General features: G+C 33.2%; 3 protein-coding genes and 1 long non-coding RNA gene across 4 annotated transcripts; 2 read left to right on the plus strand and 2 right to left on the minus strand.

Moving 5' to 3' along the window:
- Window positions 1-98: 98 nt before the first annotated feature.
- On the minus strand, window positions 99-2,726 carry LOC109171907 (annexin D5). Its single transcript, XM_019320997.1, has 6 exons — window positions 2,547-2,726; window positions 1,557-1,702; window positions 1,236-1,448; window positions 768-980; window positions 605-694; window positions 99-485 (listed from the first exon to the last, which is right to left on the minus strand). Exons 1-6 carry the CDS (start codon window positions 2,620-2,622, stop codon window positions 282-284), a joined length of 942 nt encoding a protein of 313 aa, XP_019176542.1. The 5' UTR covers window positions 2,623-2,726; the 3' UTR covers window positions 99-281.
- Window positions 2,663-23,698, plus strand: LOC109171910. The gene is made up of 3 exons (XR_002052666.1): window positions 2,663-2,745; window positions 16,662-16,667; window positions 23,636-23,698. It is a non-coding gene; the product is annotated as an uncharacterized LOC109171910 (long non-coding RNA).
- LOC109171906 (deoxyhypusine hydroxylase-B) lies at window positions 6,889-12,099 on the minus strand. Its single transcript, XM_019320996.1, has 9 exons — window positions 11,989-12,099; window positions 11,807-11,905; window positions 11,251-11,395; window positions 10,260-10,393; window positions 9,947-10,179; window positions 9,733-9,871; window positions 8,264-8,390; window positions 7,253-7,371; window positions 6,889-7,169 (listed from the first exon to the last, which is right to left on the minus strand). The coding sequence occupies exons 2-9, from the start codon at window positions 11,846-11,848 to the stop codon at window positions 7,128-7,130; spliced, it is 981 nt and encodes a 326-aa protein (XP_019176541.1). The 5' UTR covers window positions 11,849-11,905; window positions 11,989-12,099; the 3' UTR covers window positions 6,889-7,127.
- Window positions 17,361-20,366, plus strand: LOC109171909 (putative 4-hydroxy-4-methyl-2-oxoglutarate aldolase 2). Its single transcript, XM_019320999.1, has 2 exons — window positions 17,361-17,468; window positions 19,577-20,366. The coding sequence occupies exon 2, from the start codon at window positions 19,594-19,596 to the stop codon at window positions 20,092-20,094; it is 501 nt and encodes a 166-aa protein (XP_019176544.1). The 5' UTR covers window positions 17,361-17,468; window positions 19,577-19,593; the 3' UTR covers window positions 20,095-20,366.
- Window positions 23,699-24,686: the final 988 nt, after the last annotated feature.

The raw sequence follows: 24,686 nt of genomic DNA on the forward strand, positions 1-24,686 counted from the left end.
AAACTAAAAAGTGAAAATGTTTCCTAAAAACTTACTCAACTTTTCAAAAATTGTTTTTCATAAAACATTTTCCGACTTTCCAAATGGGCACTTAAATATAGATAAATTTTAGAGGTAGAGATTTAGAAATTACAGAAACAACAAAAGCTTTACACATTCAGAAAGCTAATTAAGGTCCAGATCCTAGTTAGCAGTTACTACAATACATTGGGCAAATGCATGCTTATTTATTACTGAAATACACAAGATCCTGGTAAATCTTGCACTGCTACACAGTTCTCCTAATGATTTGGCCCTAAAAGCAAGAGAAGAAACGCACGATAATGCCCTGAAGTCTCTGAATGAATCGCATCGTTCAGACTTTTCTTGAATTTCTTGTGGTATTCTCCTTTGATATACTGCATGTCAACCTCAGCTCGAGTAACCACTATTCTAATCAGTGTCGAATCTTCTGTCCCCATTCCTTTCATTGCCTTGTGCAATGCCTGTTACGTAAACATGACTCATTCATGGTGAGGGGCGGGCAATCATTCAATCTGATCTTTTGAGACTCGTTCTTGTTTCTTTATCAAAGAAAATGGTGACAAAGAATGTAAATGTGTACCTTAGCAAAGTATTTTGCAGGATTCTGGGCACACTGTAAAATAGTCAAGAGGCCAAACTCAAAAAGCCCAGAGGTTTCACTTTTTATTGCCTGTGAAAACGCAAAAGCATTACTCGATAATTTCATCAAGTTAAAGATAAATTCAGTAATCTCAGTTTCTCACCTTCTTCAATGAGCTGTACGTGTTCTCATAAGCAGAATTAACAGCAGCCAAATGTGCCCTGCTTTTCTCGGAGAATATCTGTATAAATTTCTTCTCGTCAGTCCCTAACTTCTTTTCACCAGCCTTATAGAGCGTTTTAGCATCATGTTGTACTAAAGCTGCATCAACTTCTGGGCCTTCATAGCGGGGAGTACTAACGTATGCTAGCAGCAACTACAAATGATTACAAAAAAACTATTTAAGTTTTCAAGACATCAATAGATTATCTCATTTCCATGATAAGAGAAAATAATTCAAGAAAGAAGTTTAAGTCAGCTTGGAAGAATAAGTGAAGATATATATATATCACACGGCTTCAAACATGTTTAAGCCAAAATTTTCCCTCTTCAAACATGTTTATACCAAAATTCCAGAGAAAAATGAAATCTCTGCATCTCTTTACATGGAGCGAAAGAGAGAGGGACAAACCTTTTGGTGATCACCGCTAAGAACTTGAAGATCATGCTCAAGGTAAGCACCAAACATTGAATGATAGATTTGCTTAAGGTATTGAAGCTGGGCTGGAGTCCGTGAACATATCACTTCAGTGACGGCCTTGTAATCGCTTGTTTCACGCAAACCCTGCCTTATTATAGTAGCATCCCGTCCTGCAGGGTCATGCATCCAAAGTAATACTGCTTTCTGAAAGGTTAAAATACGAAAAGTATCAAAAGCCAATGCATATAGAAGCCAAAGATGCAAAAAAATAATAATAATAAAGAGTATCAAATGTCTACTTTCATGTTTTACCTCAACTTTACCGCTAAGCTCAGAAGCCAAACGTTTGGTAAGCTCTTCAGAGTACATAGCTCGATACTCCTGCTGAATAAGAGCGCGTTGTGTGGCATCCCTATGGGCAAGGATATTAATCACTGCTGCAGTATCGCACCCGAATCCTGGAGAGACAAAATCGCATTATTGCTAAGTAAGATACTTATTGTAATTCTGTATCAGTCATTTAAATTCTTCATTCATTTCCATAACATAGAAATATGGATCTAAACTAGATTGGCATCCTATATAGTAATCCCCACTAGCCGAGCTATTGTATTCTTCCTGAACCGAACTCATCACTCTTGGAAACTATTGAATGAGTTACCCAACGCGTAACTTATGTTTATCACAATTATTCTTGAATAATCTAAGCAGTTTATGTAGTAATCCATAATCCAAGTAGAAGGTAAGCCAAAGCCACCCCTAATTGTGTATTAAGGTGCTTATTTTTGTCTCACTTTTACACATGTTCTGGACACTTGGTATTAAAAATTGAAGGATGACATGAAAACCTAAAACACAACAAAACACAAAATCCATTACTCAAGATCTTAAATCTCCATGAAGATGCATAATTAGGGGTATTATTTGCTCAATCATGTAATTAAGGGGCTAATTTGGCCCTATTGTCTATCTTAAATAATCAGTATCTACATTTTTGCAAAAACTATGGGGGATAAAGATTGCAATTCTTTCTGGATCATCTAAACTAACTTGGAGTTGACCTCAAAGGTTTCACCAACCAAGAATCCAAGAACAATATGAGACAAAACCCAAAATTTACTAAGATTTTAGGGCAAGTTTTACCAGAGGAAGTAATTGATTCTGTCAAACTACTAATTAAGACAAAGAAATGCACAGCGCAAGAAAGGGGAATCACTAAAATTGGGTGGAGAATCAATCAATAATCTGCAATAAAGCACAGAAATTGCAGTCGAGAAAGCCAAACCCAGAAAGAAAATTTACCCTTGAAAGCTTTGTAAAGGTGCATGGCATCGTCTCGAGGGGAAGTTAGCACCGGATGAGCACTAAATGTAGCCATAGCTCTCTCTGAATTCTCTTCTCTTCTCTTCTTGCTTCTTTATCCTCTCTGCCTAAGCACTGAGACTGTATATAAACAATATATTGCGTGTATGTATATGAGCATTCCATTTGTACGTTCTACGTTAGTTATCAACACGTTTCCCTAAACGCGTTAATGTGGTTATCCACCAAAGCGCGTAATAGAGTAATTAAAGTCCTTGTGTGGGGCCAAATGCCTTGCGGTCGAGCAATATAGTTATGACTTTTTAAATGGGAGGTCTCAAGTTCAAACTCGTGTGAGGTATTGATTCTTTGTGTTTTTATATTCAAATTTCAGTGTGGGTATTGACTTTTTTGTGCTTTACTAAGTTGAGAAAGTATGTATGAACAGATACTATTAATATTACATTATAATAGAGTTAGAAGCATTTAAAAAAAAAGTTTTTGTGGGGATTATGTTCAAAGTGGGTAAATTTCTCGTGCGAACCGACATTCGGCACTGTTTGTTGAATAATTGAGTCATCATGATTTACATTCTCCCAAATGCTCCTGGTGTGAACCGACATTCGGCACTGTCTGTTGAATAATTGGGTTATCATAATTTACATTCCCTCAAATGTTCTATTGGATTGAAATGTAAGAACTCTTGGAGTTGGAGATTCAACCTTTTTAGAAGAAGAGTAATTAAAGTCCTAATCTTAGGTCATCACCCAACCAATTTCGACTAAGTACTTTCGTTGACTCTAAGCACAAGGGATCTATCTTTATACTTTTATCAATTTGGGAGTGCAATCTTCAATCTAGTAAGTTTAAGAGTCCAAACCCTCCACCGTGTCGTTGAAGTAGTGACGAGTCATGTGATTTACCACTTAAGTTAGTTCTGTGAGGCAAGTCCTAAGACTTATAAGAGTGAATATTAATAAGGATATATTTCGGTGTGGAATTTAAAGTCAGATAAATTTAATTTATCACTTTTTAAGTTAAGGACTAGGGAGAATATTGATGGTTCAGGATATAGTTTAACAAAATTGAAAATTTATAAAGTTATGATAAAGGTAGATATATATTGCTTAGTGGGTGACTGATAGGTGAGATTCTTGCTTAAGTGCCCAACTACCCAACTACCATATTTTTGTCCATTTTGAAATTGTATAGTGTCTATTAGGAAATTGTAAATAATTTTTTAACTCCCATCACCTACTATATGACAAAGATTGTTAATAGTAATTTTAGAAAAAAAAAATATCTCAAATAATTTATTTAAAATGATATATAATTTAATAACTGCCACAAATTTTAATATATATTTTTTTTTTGTATGAAGTAAGCAATTGGCTATATCAGAATGTCCCAGTTGACTTAAAAGTCCAGATAGGACTTTCGTGTCTACAAGCTCCGTATACGCGTTCTTGTTGCGTAGTAGGGACTAGGGAGTAAATAATTTGCAATGATTTTTTTTTTTAATAGAATACTCAACGTGATATGTCAAACATCTTCGATTGGAATAAAACTTAGTCTGAGACATTCTAATATATTTATATAGTAGTTTGATGACATCTCTAAAATTTCATTTTTAGTTATCATCTATTTTGATATTAACATATTTAGTCTTATTCTTTTAATTTTTTCTCATTACATATTTGAAATTTTTTTATTTATTTGTCACAATTTTTTTTGAAAGGATTTATTTGTCACAATTAGTCCATTTAAATTTCACCATTAATAAAAAAAAGTTTAATATGAAATTTCATCGTTCAATTATAAAAATTTATGAGAAAGAGAGAAATTACATGTTGAGGTAAGATGCTTGAGTGATAAAATTACATGTTAGTAATTTTTATTAGACGGTTGAATGACAAAATTTTAAATGGAAGACTAACTATTGTAAGCAAACAAAAGTCAATAATATAATCAAGTAAAATTAAAAGAGTGATTAAATCTAACAATGTCACAATAGTTGAGAATTTAAAATGAAATTTGTTCTTCCAAATCATTGGTCAATTGAATAATGTTGCAAGTCTATTAATAAATTTTCTATGATATTTTATAGAATTTAAATAGTATGAATTGAGATCAAGTCAATTAAAGTGCTTGGAAGCTAAAAGAGAGGAGTGGTGGGAGTCAAGCTATTAGATTGTCTTTGCTTTGTGTCAAGAGTTAGGTAATTCAACTTCCGGTTTGATTTTTGAGGATGTTAGAGAAATTGTCACTATTTTTTATAGTGTTTTTCTCCTATTATTATGAGTTTTATAACTCATGTTTTGTATCGAGATGTTTCTCTTGAATAAGTTCTCTCTCTTTTTTTTAATAGTATGAATTGAAGTAATTGGTTTCAACTTTCACTCTAAAGATAAGTATTAAATCTCAATTTATAATTACATTACAATAAACAATTACTATAACTCAAATAAGTAAAAACTAAATATCTTAAATATAAAAGTTTAAATTATTATTAATAAAATTCAAACTCCTTGATCGTTGGTTGAGGAACCCAAAATGCATATATCCAACTAAGCTTTCATAAGCAAATACCAGCTAACAAGAAAACATTAATTTTTTTAAATCACTTTTAAGCGGTCACAAACTGGCGATTTTGGAAAGAAAAATAGGAAATTAATGGGTGATTTGATCCTTATTTTTAACTTCTATAAAATGCCAAAACAGAAATTCAGAAATCACTTGACGTAAAATGACCACAAATTTTCAAAACCATACACATGATTGGAAATTTGGCTCCTTGGTTGAAGAGGAAATTTTGATTGATTTTGTACTTGAACTCAAGATGAATTGGAAAGTTCAACTATAACATGCTTAGAAATTTGTCCATTTCAAAAATAATAATCATGTGCAAAAAAAAAAAAAAAAAAAAAAAAAAATCAATCAATCAATCAATCATTCCACAACCCATGCCGAAAAAGTGGGCAAAAGAACAATCTAAAAATTAAAATAAAAATCCAAGACCTAATCCGCTCCAATTGAGCAATTGCCATCTCGGAGGGGAAAATGATCGCAAGACCAAGTTGATGCCCGCCTGAAGCCTTAATTCCGTGAAACGAAATATGGAGAAAACATAATTCGAAACAGAGAGAAACTTAATCAGTGAACCTGAGAACTAATCTGGCCCTTTATTTAGTTTAGCGGACAATGCATATCACCTATAACACAATGCACAGTTGCACACGCGTAGTGCACTGCAAACACAATGCACACACGTTGTACACCCCGTCCTAGGTTGACTTGACTTTTTCATGCACCATGTTCATTGGAAGATGCAACATCAAGGGCGTGCACAAGTTCTCAGATTCACACAATAAATGTAGAAGTAGTAACATTCGTGTGGACATAAATGAAGGGTATAACTTTCATTCACACTTATTATGTTTTTAGATTAGATAGATTATTATTATTATACGGAGTATTAGATTAGAAGATAAATCACTTATTTTCTTAAATTAAGAAACGGTCTTAAAACATTTATGGAATTTCTACAAGTTTCTTGAGATGAAGGGTAACACACCAAGACCATATCACGGGTCTCAATTCGTGAAACGGGTCGGATCTTTGACCTCATTAATCAAAGATCCGACCGCCTCATACAAGTTTTTGCCTGAAATGAAAGATGTCTGAAACATAAAAATGGTCACCCTTGAGAGTTTGGTGCATCATACATGATACATCCACACTTTGCAAAATGTCATAATCTCAGCTCGTGGATTATAGATCACTGAACAAAATTTTAGGTGGCGTTTGGTTCATGTAGTGTCTAACCAAAATACCAAACGCCACCTTAGTCTTAATAAACTATATTGAAGATTTTGGGTGTGTTTGGTTGGTGGGTTTTGCCCATAGGAATGGGTATGAAAGTGATTGTTGTTTGGTTGATAGGTTTTGAGAACATTACTATGGGTTTCGAATATCCCATCAATTGAAAAACTCATACCCAAATACAATAAGGGTTTCATTCCCTTATTCATTCTCAAGCACTACTATTAGTAACCATTCTCATTCCACCCTACTACCAAACATGTTAAATACTTTCACCAAAATTCATTATCATTACCAAGTATTTGATACCCATTCCGATTCCAATTCCTTAGGTCTTTTAAGGATGATATTATAGTTTATAATGAAAGTGCGTAGGTACGTTGGTTTCATACTTTCATGTAGATAAAGCTCTCACGAGGCTTAGGGAAAACAAACTTCTGAACTCATAATGTTCATCTGGTGCAAGTTGAATCAGTGAACACGTAAGTATAATCCTAGATTATACGAAATAAAAATATTATAGTGTATATTGTAGTATTATAAAGAAAAAAAAAATTAAAAGTTATATAATAATACATTATATCAAGGCATCAAGGGAGTAAGGCCTAGTATTTTGCAATTAGTCAGTCTAAGAGTGTAAAATAGTCACTTTGGACTCTTCTGAACCGTAAATAAGCACTTAAAAATCAACAAGGAATATAGCCAACCTGTTAACCATGCCTGCATAAAAAATGAAGCTACATTCTGATCATCAATGAATTACGAGACCTGCTCACTTTGAGGTGCGGGCATGAAGAGAAACTGCAACAAGCAAGGATATTGCGCTCATCAATCACTAAATATAAACAACTTTCAAATAATTTTTAGTTTGTTTTGATTGTTACCTCGAAGGATTTTCCTGATCTCTCGTACTCGAGCATGCTGAGAGCAACTTCACAACTTTGGGAAACAATAGGCTCAGTGTCCTTGGCAAATTCCTCAAGGAGAGCAATACATTGGTCATCTACACGAGATCACGTAAAAGGTAAGGGAAAGGAAGCAATGGTCATGTGAGAGATTAGCTTGAAAGAAATACAAATAGAAGTTTTCAACCTCACTGCAAAAACCAAGAACACCACAGTATAGTCCAATAGCTATTATTCTTCTTAATTTCTTCATGCATACTAGAAATAGTCATCTGCCATAATATGAGAAAATTTGACAAAAGGTCCTATCTAAATTATACACCCACTATTTTCGCAAGTCCAAACAAACAAAAAAAGAACACTATGAAATGTTCTTTTTGTTGTAGTATCAAAAGATTACCTCAGGATTTCATCTCATTTTTCTATGTTATCTTTTGAAACAGAGAAATCAATGGGATTAAACACACTTGAGCAACATCACTGTCATACAAATTACTTTTATGACAAGTGGTCTTGCTATGAGAAAATGTGTTAGGTTGCATTTTGAAATTATATAGACTGCTTAGGTAATTAGAGTACATGTAAAAACATATATTTAAAAGGGAAGAAAAAGAAAGACACGTTATCTTGATGCTAGGCAACAAAAAGGTTGGGCTCAGTGCAAAATATGCAGGGAAGGAAGATGTGTGCAATATGGACTTTGTTGTCACTATTATTATTAATAAATACAAAAATTAAATATTTAAAAAAAAAAATCCAATGGACCTATAACCCATCAGTCAATGGGTTATTATGAACCGATGGGCCAATCTGCAATATTAGTCTACATTTTGCAAGCATGTTTCTTTCAACCAAATGATAAACAAAGAGAAAACAAGTAAGAAGATAAAATGATGTTTGAGTGTATATCTCATCCATGCTTAAACCAATTATAGTTACTATACCAAATTAGGTTCAAAAGAATACATCTAGCAAAGAGAGTGGCAAAACCTGCTATAGAACCAAGCGCTTCAGCTGCTTCATGTCTAACCATAGGATGTTCATTTGTGTTCCTAAGTGTCATAGATAAAGCATCTGAAGCCTTTTTGTTCTGCAACTGACCTAAAACATATGCAACCTGCAAAACAAGTCAACAGAATGGATACCTTCAGAGAGATGAGAAAAATCAAGAAAAGGACACCAATTGCCACAGAAAAGGCATATCAAAACAATTGTTTGAACTTCATATTCTCATCGGCAATTCACACTATAAAGACAACTACTAGTCACTATTATTTTTGGTAATATAACCCTCAGTACTCGGTAGCCACGTTGGACCCCAATTATCAAGAGGTTGAGCTGTTGTTAGACTCCATTTGAGGGAGAGCTAGTAAATTAAAATAAATATCAATGCATTTAACTGTACCTTGCAATCCTGCATTATAGCTGGGTAAACGACAAAAAAATTACTGATTTTGAACAAGTACCAGAACAGTCAGTTGGACTGGTCCTACGTCTGGCAGCAGAGCTGCTGAGTCAGTGTTAAAAGTCAACTAAACTCAAAGCTAGATAAACCTGGCTGACTTAGAATTGACCCTGGGTCACTCATTATTTTTTCATCTTCCAAATAGTTTGGAATATATATATATATATATATATATATATATATATATATGGGAGTGAGTCCTCATGGCCTCATTTTTCTCATTCAAGCACTCTCTGGATTTTTCAATTTGTCCTAGTGGCTCACTCTACAATTCATAACTGACAGCAAAGTGGCCCCCACTCTCAACCTATGTTCTCTCCCCTTTATTCACAGCATTGCATTCTGTTTCTTTTTTCCTTTTGCTTTCCTTTGATTTTAATATTTAAGAATGAAAAATATCTGGGCAGTTTATAAGCAAGGTTAAGTAATTGTGAATATAGAGAGATTAAATTGATAAGAGAAGGAAACAGAGCAACAGGAATGTTGTTCAAATATGCCATGTTTTTAATTGATGTGGTGTGTACTTGTGTTTAACTCAATTTGATAAATCTGCCTTCCATAAATTGATTGGGAGTTTCACATTTGTCAACTATGCCAATGAGACAGCATGTCAAAGCAAAAAAGTGATATGGTAGCATGCACATGGTACCCTTGTCAATGTGTTTTGAGAACAACAATATAGCACAAAAGAAGGTGAACTTTGAAAACATACACATGGATAATATAGATTTTGTTACTAATTTGCATTTTTAAAGTGCAAAATACTAATTACTAACTAGACAGGTTACGCGATAATTTTTTTTTTTTTAAAAAACAAAACAAAAAAACAAAACATAAGAAAAAAAAAACATAAACTAAATAAAATGAAGCCGCACAGTCCAACTAAAGAGAGTAGAAAACAGAAACATTAGTCCACACAAAATGGTAAAGTGTCAGAATTCACCAATTTCTTAAAAATCACAAATCAGCTGAAAGGTAGCCAGAGACAACAGACCTCATGTCGCAGTAAAGCACTGTTTGCACCTAAGGATTCAATAATTGCAGAGATAGCTTCCTCTCCACCATTGTTTCGAAGTGCAAAAAGCGCAGCATACCGTTCATACATACCCTTTTCTTCATTTAAAAGAACTTCCCTACAGGCAGAAGAACAAAATAATTACATACAGAAACCAATAGAAGCTATAGTTACCATTTTTAAGGTGACAAACCTCAGGTGTGGTACAGAGGAACAAGAAGCAGGCGCAGCTGGGTCAACTGACAGAAAAGGAGATGGCTCTAGTGATGAGGTGTCACCATTACTTTTAGCATCATCCAGCTCCTTGATTCGACTAAGAGCCAGTTCACATGTTTCACGGACCTCCTGAGCAGGATCTGACGCCAAGCTTTCTTTTAGAAGGAGAATATTACTTTCTAAACCAATTGCACCCAGTGCTTCTGCAGCCTATGCAATTTTCATTGGAACAAAAATGAGCACAAGAAACTTAAATTCAATACAAGTAGATTACACTATAAAGAAGATACCTCATGCCGAACAATGGGATGCAAAGAAAGATCATTCAGAACTGCTACCAGAGCAGGGATGGCATCAGCATCTTGCATCTGACCCAATGCAAATGCAGCCTCATGAGCCAAGAGATTTGAAGGGTCCCTAGTTGCTACAGAGAGCAAATTAAATTATTAAAAATAAGGATCTAAATATTTCACCATGCTTCATTGTACTTAAAAAAATATTAAGTAAAATGCAACCTGAATCCAGTAAAAACTACAAACTGATACAATAAATGGATAATTATTGGTCAAGAATCCTATAGCAGTGTAGCAGAATACAAACAAACACACAGAAATCCACTTTACCCTCCTAATTATACCAACAGACACTAAACCCAATCCTTCACCACCCCCACCCCCTCTTTCCCACCCCCCTTTTGAACTTTTTATAGGTACAATTAACTCCCTGAATGGTGGTCCATGTTCAACGCTGGATAAAAATACCTAAATACCATTATAAATAAATATTACTCCATATATATTTTGTACTTTTTTATGCATAAGCTCAATACTCCATATTATTTTTATTTTATTTAGCAATATGCTAGAGTTAGAAAAAATAAAGCTCATGTTTCACTAAAATCTTCTCATAGTATTTTTCTTTTGCTCTCTATCAAAGTATCAAGCTCATTTGTCCATGAGGATTAACTTATTTCATTGAAACTTACTCCATCTTTTAGAAAAGTAAAGCCACAGTTAGGTTTTCTTTCTATTATGTCAGGGAGCCACCCAACAAAAGAAAATTGGCTAACTGTTAGGTTTTGTGAAATTTTCTTACGACGTATACCTTCTTTATGTTCTGTTTCAGTGCAAACATCTCTCTATCAAATAAAAAAGTAACTGTCAAGGAAAATCCCTTTCTATGGTTTGGAATGAGAAGCAGAATATCCAGGGAAAAAGAGCAATCACAGTCATAAATGATTTAACAGTTGGTGTTTTAAAAACTGCACAGATGACAACAAACCAAGTATAAGAGCAGTTCGTGGTGCTGTGCCACGGAGATTGCGAAGAGAGAACAGGGCTCTGAACCGCTCCGCTATTGGTTGGTTCTTATCCAACAATTGCTCACACAAAAACTTCTCCATCTCCGGCGTAACTTCAAATGGATTCTGAAAGTTAAAATGCAATCAGATGGAGGTATTATTAACTTATCCATAAAAGCACACAAAGATCAACTTGTTAGCCATTTCAAATGCATAATAAAATAAAATATCCAATGTGGCAGTGAGCTAATGGAACTGCAAAGAGTAACAAGAACAATATAATGATTAAACTGAATGTTATAATATTTTGCACTAAATTCAAATTATTATTATTATAAGATAACAACAGGATGCATTACTGCATATTTGAATAGATATCTAACATAAAATACGCCTGGGTAAAAAAACGGTATTTTCTCAATGAAGCATTTGAACAAACACGTCACGTGCATGAGCAAGGTTCACGAATAAAGTGCTTAATTCCCCAGTTAAAACTATAAGATAAGGAGAAAGAAACCGAAAAAAAAATGTGATTACAGAGTTCAAAGGATGATTATCTTCATTTGGAAAACCGCCCATCTCTCTGCACTGCGCTACGGAAGTGTTCACGATGAAGAACAGCACAAATCAATTGTCCTGCGGAGAGATAATGAGGAATACATAATTCAGTTACTTTATAACTCGAGGAGCAATAGAGAGAAACAAGCAGCTTAGTTTACCTTCCGGAGATGGAATACTGAGTATTTGATCAAAATAGGGTTTTTGAAAGGAATGGTAGGCTATAAATCCTGTAATAATGATTCCTCGCCAATGGTCTATTGTACTATTGACCATGTTAAATTGTTTTAGTTATTCCTTTCGTGATGATGAAGCACCCTCAAGTCCGTGATTTCGTGTATGGTTGTCAAAGTGAGTCAAAGCACGCGGGTCACCTTGCATCCGTTCTGCGGTATGACGTGTTAAGACCGTAAGAAAATTGGTCTGTTAAAATGCGGGCTTAATGGATCTGACTTGCTATGACTCGTAGTCTGCGCGGGTTGCGGGTCAATTCACGAGTCAAATCCTTTTTAAATTTTTTTAAAAAAAGGTAAAGTAAATGCTAAGCTATCGCATTCTTCAATTCACACCTCTCACTCTCCAACTCTAAATCTCCAATTCAATTTTTGAGCCGTCGCAAAGTCGAAACCACATGCCGCAATTGGGCATCGCAAGCTAAAGTCACAATTATTGAAGTCTGCTCCAAAGTCGTTGTCGTTGTCCAATCGTTCTTATTTTTTGAATTCCACCGAAGTCGTACTCATCCAGTCTGATCGTCTGCAACATCGAATTTTCCAAGAAAATTGTGAACTCATACATGCCACCTTAAGAAAGAAATTTTCATCTACATAAATATGAAATCCTTATAGATTAAACAGAGACTTGGGAAGTGAAAATGCTCCAAACCAGCATAGTTATTTGAAGTAAAAGGCCGGAAAAAAAATAAAATAAAACAAAACAAAACAAATAACCTAGAAGAAGACAAACCATCTCATAGGCACAACTTTTAATGAAAGGTTAAAAAAAAAAAAAAAACCCGTGGGCCGGCATGCATCGCAAATTATGCCGTGGAATCGTGTTCACCGAGAATGGTGAACACAAGTCAAAACGATGTCGTTTTTAGGCAAAAATAAAAAAATTCGCGGATGTGGAGTTAACGGCGCGTTACTGATCAAATTATGAATTTTCTGTTATGAGATTATGAATTTTATGAAAATTCATAATCTCATAACAGAAAATTCATAATCGCATAACAGAAAATTCATAATCTCACAACTGAAAATTCATAATCTCATAACAGAAAATTCATAATCTTATAACAGAAAATTCATAATCTCATGGTTCCAAAGTGAATGTGTAGGCATGGTTCCAAAGTGAATGTGCAGGCATAGATTCATAATTTATGAATGTCCGTGATTTCGGACGGGAATATGTAGGCATGGTTCCAAAGTAAATGTGCATGCATGAATTCATAATTTATGAATGTCCGAAACTCCGAAATTATGAATGTAATGAAAATTCATAATCTCATAACAGAAAATTCATAATCGCATAACAGAAAATTCATAATCTCATAACAGAAAATTCATAATCTCATGGTTCCAAAGTGAATGTGTAGGCATGGTTCCAAAGTGAATGTGTAGGCAGTCCCGTAATTAATTAAAAGAAAAAAAAATAACGGTGCACTAACACCGTTGGAACCGTGTTCACTATGAACGGTGAACACGGTTCCATGGCATAACGTCTGGGCATGCATGGGGCAGGTTAGGGTCACATTAACCCTAGCTTGCGGGTTTGACGCCATGACGGGTTGGCCCGTAAAAGCCCGCAAGAAATTAGGTTTGCAGTGGGTTGGGTCAGCCCGCTTTGACAGGCCTAATTTTGTGAATATTAAGAAGGTTGAAATTAGTAACCAAATTTAAGTAAAAATGGACAATTTATTGTATGAACCATGGTTTACATAGTGTTATGTGGATCATTAAAAAAAACAGTAATTTTTTAATATACTAAAATTATTTTATGTATACAAATAATATTATTTTTATTTATCGTCTACAAAGTTATAATGATTGGGCTGTCTTTTAGAGCGTCGTTTAACCCCTTTTAAGGTAGATTGAGTTTCAATAATTTTAACTCGGCCCATATAATATCTGGGCCATTCCTTTATTGTAAAAAAAATATTATAAAAAATAAAATTCCTTTTCACTACCTTTTACAGTTTTAGGAGTTTTTTAATTTATAAATTGATAAATTGATTAAATGGTTTTTAATAGAACCAAGAAATTCATTATTGATGATTCTCAGGCCATGGTAGAAAGTCTCCGAAGTAGCAGCGACATACAAGGACAGAGGCACAACACCATCCGAGTGTGCATCACGGAGCTTGAGAGGTTTGAGGTTATGCGGGTTCAACACATCTTCCGGGAACAAAATCAAGTGGTCGATGTCCTCGTAATGTGCTCCCTCTTATACGGTAGAGGCTTGAAAATTTTGACATACCCACCATTTGAAGCTCGGATTGTGATTTGGCATGACCAATGTGGGGTAAGATACACCAGAAGAATCCCATCGAACAAAAGAGGTTGCTCATCTTTGAGTCCCCTAGGTTACCCCTCTTTTCTTACCCAAAAAAAAAAATGAATTACAAAAAATCAAATAAATATAAATAATATTAAAAACATCCACATTAAGATTTTTTGTCAAAGTACTTACGAGGTCCTTGTACTATAGCGTTTTGTTCAATTGAGTCATTGTACTTTAACAACACGTTTGGTTCACGAAATGAATTTTGAGGTCATAAGAATGCTATAGTACATGGACTTTATAGGTACTTTGACCAAGATTTTTTGTTGTGTGTTTTTTTTTTTTTTTTTTTAATTACATATATGGATGAGAAATGATAGAGGAGAGAAGAAATGAAATAAGTTGTGCACCTAATAATAATAATAATAATAATAATAATAATAATAATAATAATAAAGGAAGAGATTTAGAAAAGTGAAAAAAAAAAAAAACAAAAACAAAAAAAACAAAAACAAAAACAAAAAAACAAACAAAAAAAACAAACAAACAAACAAGTAGAAGTGTTGGTGTGAGTTCGCTAGGGATAGGGGTGTAAATAGGCCAGGGGCCTATGACCTGACCTATGTAGGGCCTGGCTTGGCTTGGCCTGTTTAATAAAAAGACCAGGCTTAGGCCTATTTAGGTAAATAGGCTCAGGCCTATATATATATATATAATATATATATATATAATATATATTTAATATTTAATTATTATATAATGCTATTCGTCTGCTAATCTGCTAGTGAAGTTTTTTTTTTTTTTGAATGCTCTATTACATTGTAGTATCTGTTCATATACTTTCTCAACCTACTGAAACACAAAGAACCAATAACGCCTCCACTAAGGCTCGAACTCATAATCTTCCAAATGGAAGTCCAACCCGGATACCATTAGACCACATAGTCCTGGTAATCTGCTAGTGAAGTTAGTGTTTAATATACTGTAGTTTATTTTAATCTTTAGTTTAGTTATACTGCTAGTGCTAATAAATTATAATCTTTTGTTTTAGTTTAGTTTAGTATAAATTGATTAGTTATAAATTATAATATTTAGATGGGCTGAAGAAAAAACAAAAGGTAAGAATCTACTTATTACTTTAATATTTTATATTGTTTTATATTACTACTTGTTACTTTAATATTTATGATTTATGATTTATGAATTATGAGCACTTGAACTTCTTGAATTCTGTTGAACTTTACTATTCTGTAATATTCTGTAGGAGAATTCTGGACAAGAGGGGATTATGTTGAAACCATGGCTTAATTTTATGTTTGAATACTATTGTTGTTATTATGTTTAATGTTTCATGTTTATATTATGGACTTATGATTTCTGTTGTTGTTAAACTTGTGAATTTGTGATGAACTTTTGTATTATGGTCTATGGACATTGGACTTGTAGACTTGAAGTTATCAAACTTGTATGATTTTTGTATTATGAACTCCTACTTATTAAACTTGTGTTGTTGGACATTTTATTATAAAATATAAGCTTGGTTTTATAGTTTATGATTATTTATTGATTGTAATTTAATAATATTATTATGTTTTACAGTCTTTAAAATGTAGGCTTTAAATAGGCTTTGAGCCTATTTAAATATTCTCAAAGCTTATTTAGAACCTACTTTGAAGCCTTTTTAAAAGCCTATTTACTAAATAGGCTTTTAAAAAGGCTTCAGGCCAGGCCAGGCCTACTGCAGGCTCAGGCTTGAGCCTAGAAAAAAGCCTACATACAGGCCCAGGCCCAGGCCTAGGCTTTACCTTTTCCTAACAGGCCCAGGCCTAATTTTTAAAAGTCTGGCTTGGCCTGGCCCATTTTCACCCCTAGCTAGGGAGATGATACAAGGCCTTCAATTTTTGGGGGACTAATTTTTTTTTCTTATAATTTATAGATACTTCATTATTTTTATACACCATAATTATTTTTTTAGAGTTCATAGATTGGTCGTTTATAAACAATTCATTATTTTTATTTAGATTATATCTTGAAACAAAAAGTCCAAATTAAATTATTAGAAATATCATATATTTTTAATGAAACGGCTGGAGTTACGCACATCAGTGGCACCAGTCGGGCGCAAATTGACAACCACCTTGAAAGCTTAAAACCTCCGCCGCCCCTCCTTTTATCTTTCCCAATGGCTTTAGGAATGACAATTTCATCTATTTAGAGCATCCACATCAAAAAAAAATTTATTAGCTTTTTTTTCCTAGTCCAATCTGAGGTGGAAAATAGAGAAGAAGGAGAGAGAGAGAGAGAGAGAGAGAGTATTTTAAACTCTTACAAGATAGAGGTTTTTTTGTGGTCCATAAGGAGAAAAAAAAAAAAAAAAGGAAGAAAGACCGTTGTGCGCGTTTTGCGCACAGTAAACGCCCAGTCGGGCGCGTGCACACGCCGGCTGGCGCGTTATGCCTTTTTGGGGCGTCAAATCATAAGCTTTTTTGTTTTTTTTTTCCCTTTTTTTTTTATTCTTCTATTTCCCCCATCCCTCTCCTATTTGGGTCATCAAAAATCGTAACTAAGAGCAACCCCATCTATAGTTTTTTCTTGATTTTTTGTGTGGTCCAATATGAGGTGAAGGATAGAGAAGAAAGAGAGAGAAGACATTTTGATATCCTGCAAGTTAATAGTTTTTTGCGAGTTCCCAAGAAAGAGAAAAAGGAGAGGAAATGCGCAAAGCACGTACGTTTCGCGCACAATAGTTGCACGCGCCGGCTGCTACGTTAGTCTTTTTTTTTTCCTCATTTTTATTCTTCTCTCCCCATCCTCTCTCTTCTACTTAGCTTCTTAATTATTATACAAAAATAATTAAAAATAAATAAACTGATATAGATTCTCTAAGCTGATGGTGATGCTCTTACCAAAATAGATTGTCCTTTTAGATGGGTGAAAATTTGAGAGATTTAGAGTATGAATTTGTAATTTAATAAACTAAAGGGGTGAAAACATATTTCCCAAAATAGGAAAAAGTCGTCACGCGTCAAACAATCTTCCCGAACCTCGTATTCCCATTTCATTTCACCAAAAGTCAGTTGTTTTTTTCTGCAACTTCCGACCATTGTATCTCCAGAATTTTCTGATCAAAGATTTCCAGGTAACCCTTCTTTCTTTCTCTATAATTGTCGGTCAGATCATTATCTCTCACTGTGTTGCAAAATGTTCCGTGATCCGGGATGCGATTTGGGTCGCCTTCCGAATTCCCCACACCGATTTACGGTGGCTAAGGGACTATTTTATTCGATTTTTTTTTTTATTGAAAAAAATCATAAATTTATGATCTTTATGTGGCTATTACTAGCTTGCTTTTGTTTTGATTAATTGGTTTTTTCCGTTTTCTGACAAGTTTCAAATCAACTATTAACTATCAATAAAAATAAGATTGTATACTTGATCTATATTAGTTGATTCTCCCGTTGGAGCTCAGTTGATTGGACGATGAAGATTTGAAGTGATTGGTTTTTTTTGTGTTAAGTGAGCTGAATTCTTGCTCAGGGGAGAGTAAAAAATATGAAATTTATTGTCGGTGGAGCTTTAAAGTGGGCTTTGTTATGTCTATGTTCAGATTTAGGGTTCTTATGAATCACTTCACTAATGGGTTTTGTATTTTTTATTTGTTTTTAGTGTAGAAGTTACTTTTGGTACTAACAGTTCTGCTTTAATCTTTAAGGATTGTGTTGAAAAATATTGAGCTGAGATATTTTGTTGGTTTGATTAGCTTTTAGTAGTCCAACTTGTCTAACAAATCGAGGGAGCAGTTTCCTTATTGCATAGTTGCAATCCTTGGGACAGTGTATAGAATCCAAGTTGTTTTTTTCGTCGCATTTATGCAGCCTTAGTTTAGGGGATTATTCTGAAAGAATTATCGGAGTTCATATTCATCTAAATTGCACATTCCAGTTCTGGGGTACAGTGTCAGCAATAAGTTACGGGAGCCTTGTTGTTGTTGTTGCTGTTATTATTATTATTTTAAATATTCTCGAGGCTCTTAGGTGCTTCTTCTAATAGGGGGAGTTATAGTACGGGAAAGAAGCTAGATAAAGCTGATTCATTTGGAGAGTGTCTTTCAACCCGAGAGATCAACCTGCACCCCTGTTTTAAGGCCACTGTGATCTTGAATTTCAATATATCCGGCTGTAAATCAATACAGAATATCCATTTTGCCTATTGGTTTTAGTGGTTTACTGGTCTTGTTCCTAAGATCTACGATGAAAATTGTTAAAAGAAATTTTAGCCATCATCTAATAGTTGAAATCTTTAAAGTACTATATCATTTAGGACACTTTTAGGGCATTGGTCTGCATCCACTCTTTAAAATCTTAATTTTTAGACATTAATGGAGTGATGAAGGGGGAGTTGTAGATATATACGCTCCAATCTTTTTTTTTTTTTGAGTAATGAGAGAGACCCGCAACCACTATCTGAGGGTGTGCACTGGGTAAACCCCGCCTTGTGATCCTAGCCGTCAAAGGACCACAAGGAGGTAAACAAACCTAGGTTGTCCATAGTTAACTGGTTCAAATTAAACCAAGAAGGCTAATAGGCTGCTCATGCTGGGAGTCAAACTTGTAACATTGTGGTTACCAAGTCAATCACTTGACCAACTTGTCTGGGGTTGCTTCCAACTCTTCTTTTTTTATGACAATAGGAAGTAAACAAGGTATGCTCCCATGTTTGTTTGTTTTGTTTTGTTTTTTTAATAATTTTTTCCCCTTTTGTGTATTGATAGTGTTATGATGTGCACAACTTGTTGGAAAAGTGGAAAATACTTTTAGTTTCTTTGGGGTGAAAAACTTTTCTTGAAAAGCAGGTAAACCGATTGCCAGCCTGTGTTGTGTTTCTATGCCAGAATACTGGCAAAGAAAGGGTTAGTTTGAGGTCTTAAAAGTATTCTGTTGTGGGAAAGATGTCTTTCCCCTCATTACCCAAAGGAATATTATCTAAGGTCCCAATTCCTTGTCACGAGGCATGACTCTTATTAGAAGTTTCTCTTGTGCCCAAATTGCAAAAGCTTTGTGCTTTGTGTTACTCTCTGAAAGAAGTTAGAATCTTGATTTCATTTGCACCGAGGGCACGTAGCTTTTACCTATTTCTGAATGCTTGAGAAACTCGGTCATTCATGTTTGATGAAAGCTTATTGTCAACAATCGATCTTCAATATTCATGTTTTTCGTTTTTTTTTTTTTTTCTTTAATAACTTCTCAGAGGGCGCTTTTCGTAGCATGGCCTTGGTTACGACTGCAGAAGTATGTGACGCAAACCCACAGCTAATTGTGAGCGGGGAGCTCCGTGCTCTCCAGCCAATTTTCCAGATATATGGCAGGCGCCAAGTGTTCTCCGGTCCAATTGTCACCCTGAAAGTGTTTGAAGATAACGTTTTGGTACGCGAATTTCTTGAGGAGAAAGGCAATGGCAGGGTTTTGGTTGTTGACGGGGGTGGCAGTTTGAGGTGCGCAATCTTGGGTGGCAACCCCGTGGTGCAAGCTCAGAACAACGGGTGGGCGGGAATCGTGGTCAACGGCTGCATAAGGGACGTGGATGAGATCAACGGTTGTGACATCGGGGTGCGGGCTTTGGCTTCCCATCCGATGAAAGCCAACAAGAAGGGTATCGGGGAAAAGCACGTTCCAATAACTATCGCTGGGACCAGAATCTGCGATGGGGAATGGCTTTACGCTGATACTGATGGTATTCTAATCTCCCGAAATGAGCTTTCCGTGTAACTCTGGACCTCGTCTCGCCACATTCTTCGTTCTTGAGGAATGAAGTTGTGGCAAAACATTGTTTCGCGGAGATTATGAAAGCATATATGCATCATTTTCATGTATTATTTCCTGGTATTGCTCTATAATATATTCATTTGGGATGTTATATTCTCCTTTGAAGATGATGTTTTTATGAACCGCACAAGGGATTTGTAATTACTATTTATGTTAGTTCTAAAACTCAAATTTCCACTTTAATTTGGCTTTATAACCTATCTGGGCATTATTTTACCTTGTAACATATGGTCGGAATTATAGAATATTGTAGTGATAAAGTAGCCTTAGTGTTATCAAAATTGAAAGTTGTTTAAATCGTATTTACCGTCAAACATGTTGCTTGTTAGGGAGACTCGATAGGTTGACTTTGATTGTAATTGAAAATAAATTTTTTTTAAAAAAAAGTTTATATCAAAAGTTTGGTGAATGATTTTTACATTTAAAGTGAAATTTTCATATTGTATTTTTGTTGAGTGTTATGTATCTTGACAAAAGTTTTTAATAAATATTATGTTTTTATTTATATTTTCAATTATATAAAAGATATTTTTATTAAATTATCGCAAAATACCTTATTTCATTGGAATCAGTCAGCCTTGATTATATTGATGAGTTAGTAAAATACAGAGTAAAATTATTCATTATTTCAAATAAAAAGAATAATTTAAGTTCATAGTCTAAATTATTTATGGAGTACATCATATCTTAAAAATATACATATATAGTTCCTATTCTCAAAATATATAATTGAGAGTCGATGGAGCATGGTCCTTGTACTTAAAGGTTACAAGTTCAATTATTGTCTGACGTATACTTTTTCTCATCACTCACACTCACACTCACACTCATGCGCGCGATATGTATATATACTTATATACACACACGGTGTAGTTTATAATTTGGATGCAATATTGAATTGGGTAGTGATATGTCTATCTCAAGTTTAGATCATTATGCATTAATGGCTTCATGTCACAATGATGATTGTGATTTTGATAGCTAACCAATAAGAACCTATGATTTTCATTTTATGCCATACTGGACTGCGATATGTCTAGTTCATGTTTGCATCATCGTGGCCAATAAATTATAATCACAACATTTTAAATTAACAGAAAATACTACACCATAAGTTATCCCCATTGACTGAAAAAAATTGTGAGGAATTGAATTTAAAAGCAATTGGTTAGTATCAAGACTATGTGGTCTAATGGTATCCGGGTTTGACTTTTATTTAGAAAGTTGTGTGTTCAAGCCTTAGGTTGAGAAAGTATATGAACAGATACTACATTGTAATAGAACTAATAGCATTCAAAAAAAAAAAAAGTAATTGGTTAGTGTTAGCTCATTTTTATATGGAGTATTAAAAACAACATTAGCTTGTTAACCGACTCAAACCAAGAAGATCAATAAACCACTCTTGTTTGGAGTCAAATTTGTAACATTGTAGTACTCAAGTCAACAGTCAAACTAACTTGGCTGGGCTTAATTATGTTTAATTAACATTATACCATATATATTTTATTTAATTATAACATAATAATTATAGGGAGTATAATATATTTTTGCAGTAGTACATGTAAGTATGTAACCATCTTGTCCGCATCCCGAATTGTCATTAGAAGATCTCATCAAGACTTTTATATGAAGAATCTCAAGCCTATACCATTAAATTAATTACTAGGTCTTTAGCGTAATAATAATTTTTAAAGTATTTAATTAGTCGATATGCATATTAAAACAAATTATTAATTGTAAATTTTGATTAGTTAATTTCTTTCTAATACAAAATGAAAAAATAAGGTGATTGATGGATATGAATATATGATGAAAGAAGTAATTAAACTTAATTAATTAAGACAATTTATTATGATTACAATATGATCTGATCTAATCCCACAAGATAATGTGCTCGAAACTTTTGTCCCTGTAAAAATTAAAACAACTATTATTATTATTACTATTATTATTATTATTATTATTATTATTATTATTTGGAACATGATAATGTGATATATATGGTCACTATCGACAAAATCTTAATTAATTGCGTTATGGTTCAATTAGCCAATATTCCTGCGTGCCTATCAATTTCAAAAACCAAGTTGCAATTTAAATTTACAAATGATTTATCATTAATAAAATTTTCAATTATTATTATTATTATTATTATTATTATTATTATTATTATTATTATTATTATTATTAGATTTGTAACAATATTGCTACTTCATTATGAGATGCTAGATCATGATTACGCTAATACTTTTATTATTATAATACTTTTATTTCAAAATGTTAATTTTTCTTTTAAAGACAAAATGTTAAATTTTAATATGTAAACAAACTAATTTAAATTTTATGAAGATGTCATTTTTAGTCTTTTTACATTTATCAGCTTATCAAAAAGTTAATTTTACTAAACATTTTCAATCATAACAGCTAGCTTAATAGCTCTTCAATTTTCAGCTCCGAGCTTATAGCTTTTCAGCTCCTAGCTTATAGCTTTTCAGCTAGGTTTGCCAAACAGAGCCAAAGATAAAATTTTCAATAATTGATTTGGCAATATATGATTCATATGTCTACATATCTTGATTGAGATAAAACTCAGACCTGTGACATTCCTTATGGAAAATAATAGAGATGTCATCATATATATCACACTCTACTTGGCAATTCATATTTGATTAATAAATAAATTCTTTTTCTAAATAAAAAGAATTTTATTTTCATGAAGATGGTGAAAAAATTGTGGTCCATGTAGTAATATTCAAACATTATTTAATAGTCAAGATGAATGTTTCTATCACAATTCGGCATAATTTTGCCACAACACTAAAATTTCAGCGACCAAATGTGGTGGGTAATATAATTAAAAATTGAGTTCACTATTTCTTCATAATTCAAGGATAAAAAAAAATACTATCTTCTCATTATTTTTTTCCCCTAATATATATGATAGTTATATATACCATTTATTATAATTATTAAAAATAACAAAATATAGCTAATAATAATTCATTACAATATTCTTAAATAATTAAGACTAAGAGTGATCTTTAACTAAAATACCCAATAGAAGAGTATTTTAATATACTATGTATCAAGTGGGAATTATATATATCTATTTATATGTAGTAATATAAGTAAACCATAGTAAGATGAATGCTCAAGTTCAAAGTTTATTGATTAGGTTGGGTTAGGAACTATTCCAATGTCAAACTTGGCATCACATTCAAATTTTATACATTACAAGACAATATCTAGCTATATGTATACCTACACACTATTTTGACACAATGCACAACTAAATAGCAACTTGTAAGTTACATTTTAATTTTTATTTTTTTATTTTTTTTTGAATGAGGAAAACATGCAACTACTATTTGAGGAGTGTGCATTAGGTAAATCCCGCTCTGCCGCTCATATGTAATATCATAAAAATTGTGCATAAAAGGTACGGAGTAAATCGTACTAGGAAGATCTTGTGCAGCGGGTAAAGATGGCAATTTCAATCCGCTTCACCGATATCCACCCAAATTCACCCCACATGGATCGAGTTTTTTGGGGGTGATAGTGAGTGGTGGGTCAGGTTGGATGCATGTTTTATATACACAACCCGCCTAGTTAGAACCACACCCGATCCACCATATATATATGAATAAACAATTAATAGCTAAATAAGTACTATTATGTAGTTAATTCTAAAAGTTTTTTTTACAACTTTGGTTAACTTTTTACTATTTTTAGTTCTAAATTAATTAGATTGTTTTTAAAAATTAACAATTTAGGTATTATATTTGAATATTTATATTATTTTATGTTTTCATATAACTAGTGATGAATTTTATTATTTTATTATGTGTAAATATTTCAAATATTATTTTAATTTTTAAAATACAATAATAAATATAATGGTGGGTGAAGAAAGTATAAGATGGGTCGGGTGGTGGATGTATCCCTCCCTGACCCATTGTCATTTCTAGTGAACAAATTTGATTAAAAAATCAGAGTATTGATAATAATAAAACTTGTGATATTCTAATATACCTCAAATTTGATATAATGATAATATAACAGTGTCTTAGATAATTTCAAAACTTGAACCAAACAAATATTATATAACATTATTATATTCGCAATATCTAAGTGATGCATATATATGTTACATAAGTATAACTAAATATGAATTTAATGTTTTGGGTAAAGCTTTGACCACAAAACCTTTTCCATTTGGGCAAAGTTTAAGATTATCTCCTCCTTGTTCGGAGTCTCCTTTACTCTATCAACCCAAATACCCAATGCACCTTGCAATTTGCATAGAACTAGAATGAATTTTTTTTAAAGAACCCCATTATTGTAGTCATCATTTTTTACAAAATGAAATAAAATATACATTGTATGTATGCATGCATGCTGCAAAGGGTCCACAGTACATGTTGTAAATTTATAATTATCACAAATAAAATTTAAAAAATGGAAAATGAAAAGATGTGACTTCAAATAAAATAAAAAGAGGCAATTGGCAAATTGCAAATACTCCAAAAGGAAGA

This window comes from Ipomoea nil, unplaced genomic scaffold (assembly GCF_001879475.1).
Source record: "Ipomoea nil cultivar Tokyo-kokei standard unplaced genomic scaffold, Asagao_1.1 scaffold0382, whole genome shotgun sequence".
In the NCBI taxonomy this organism is placed as follows: Eukaryota; Viridiplantae; Streptophyta; class Magnoliopsida; order Solanales; family Convolvulaceae; genus Ipomoea; species Ipomoea nil.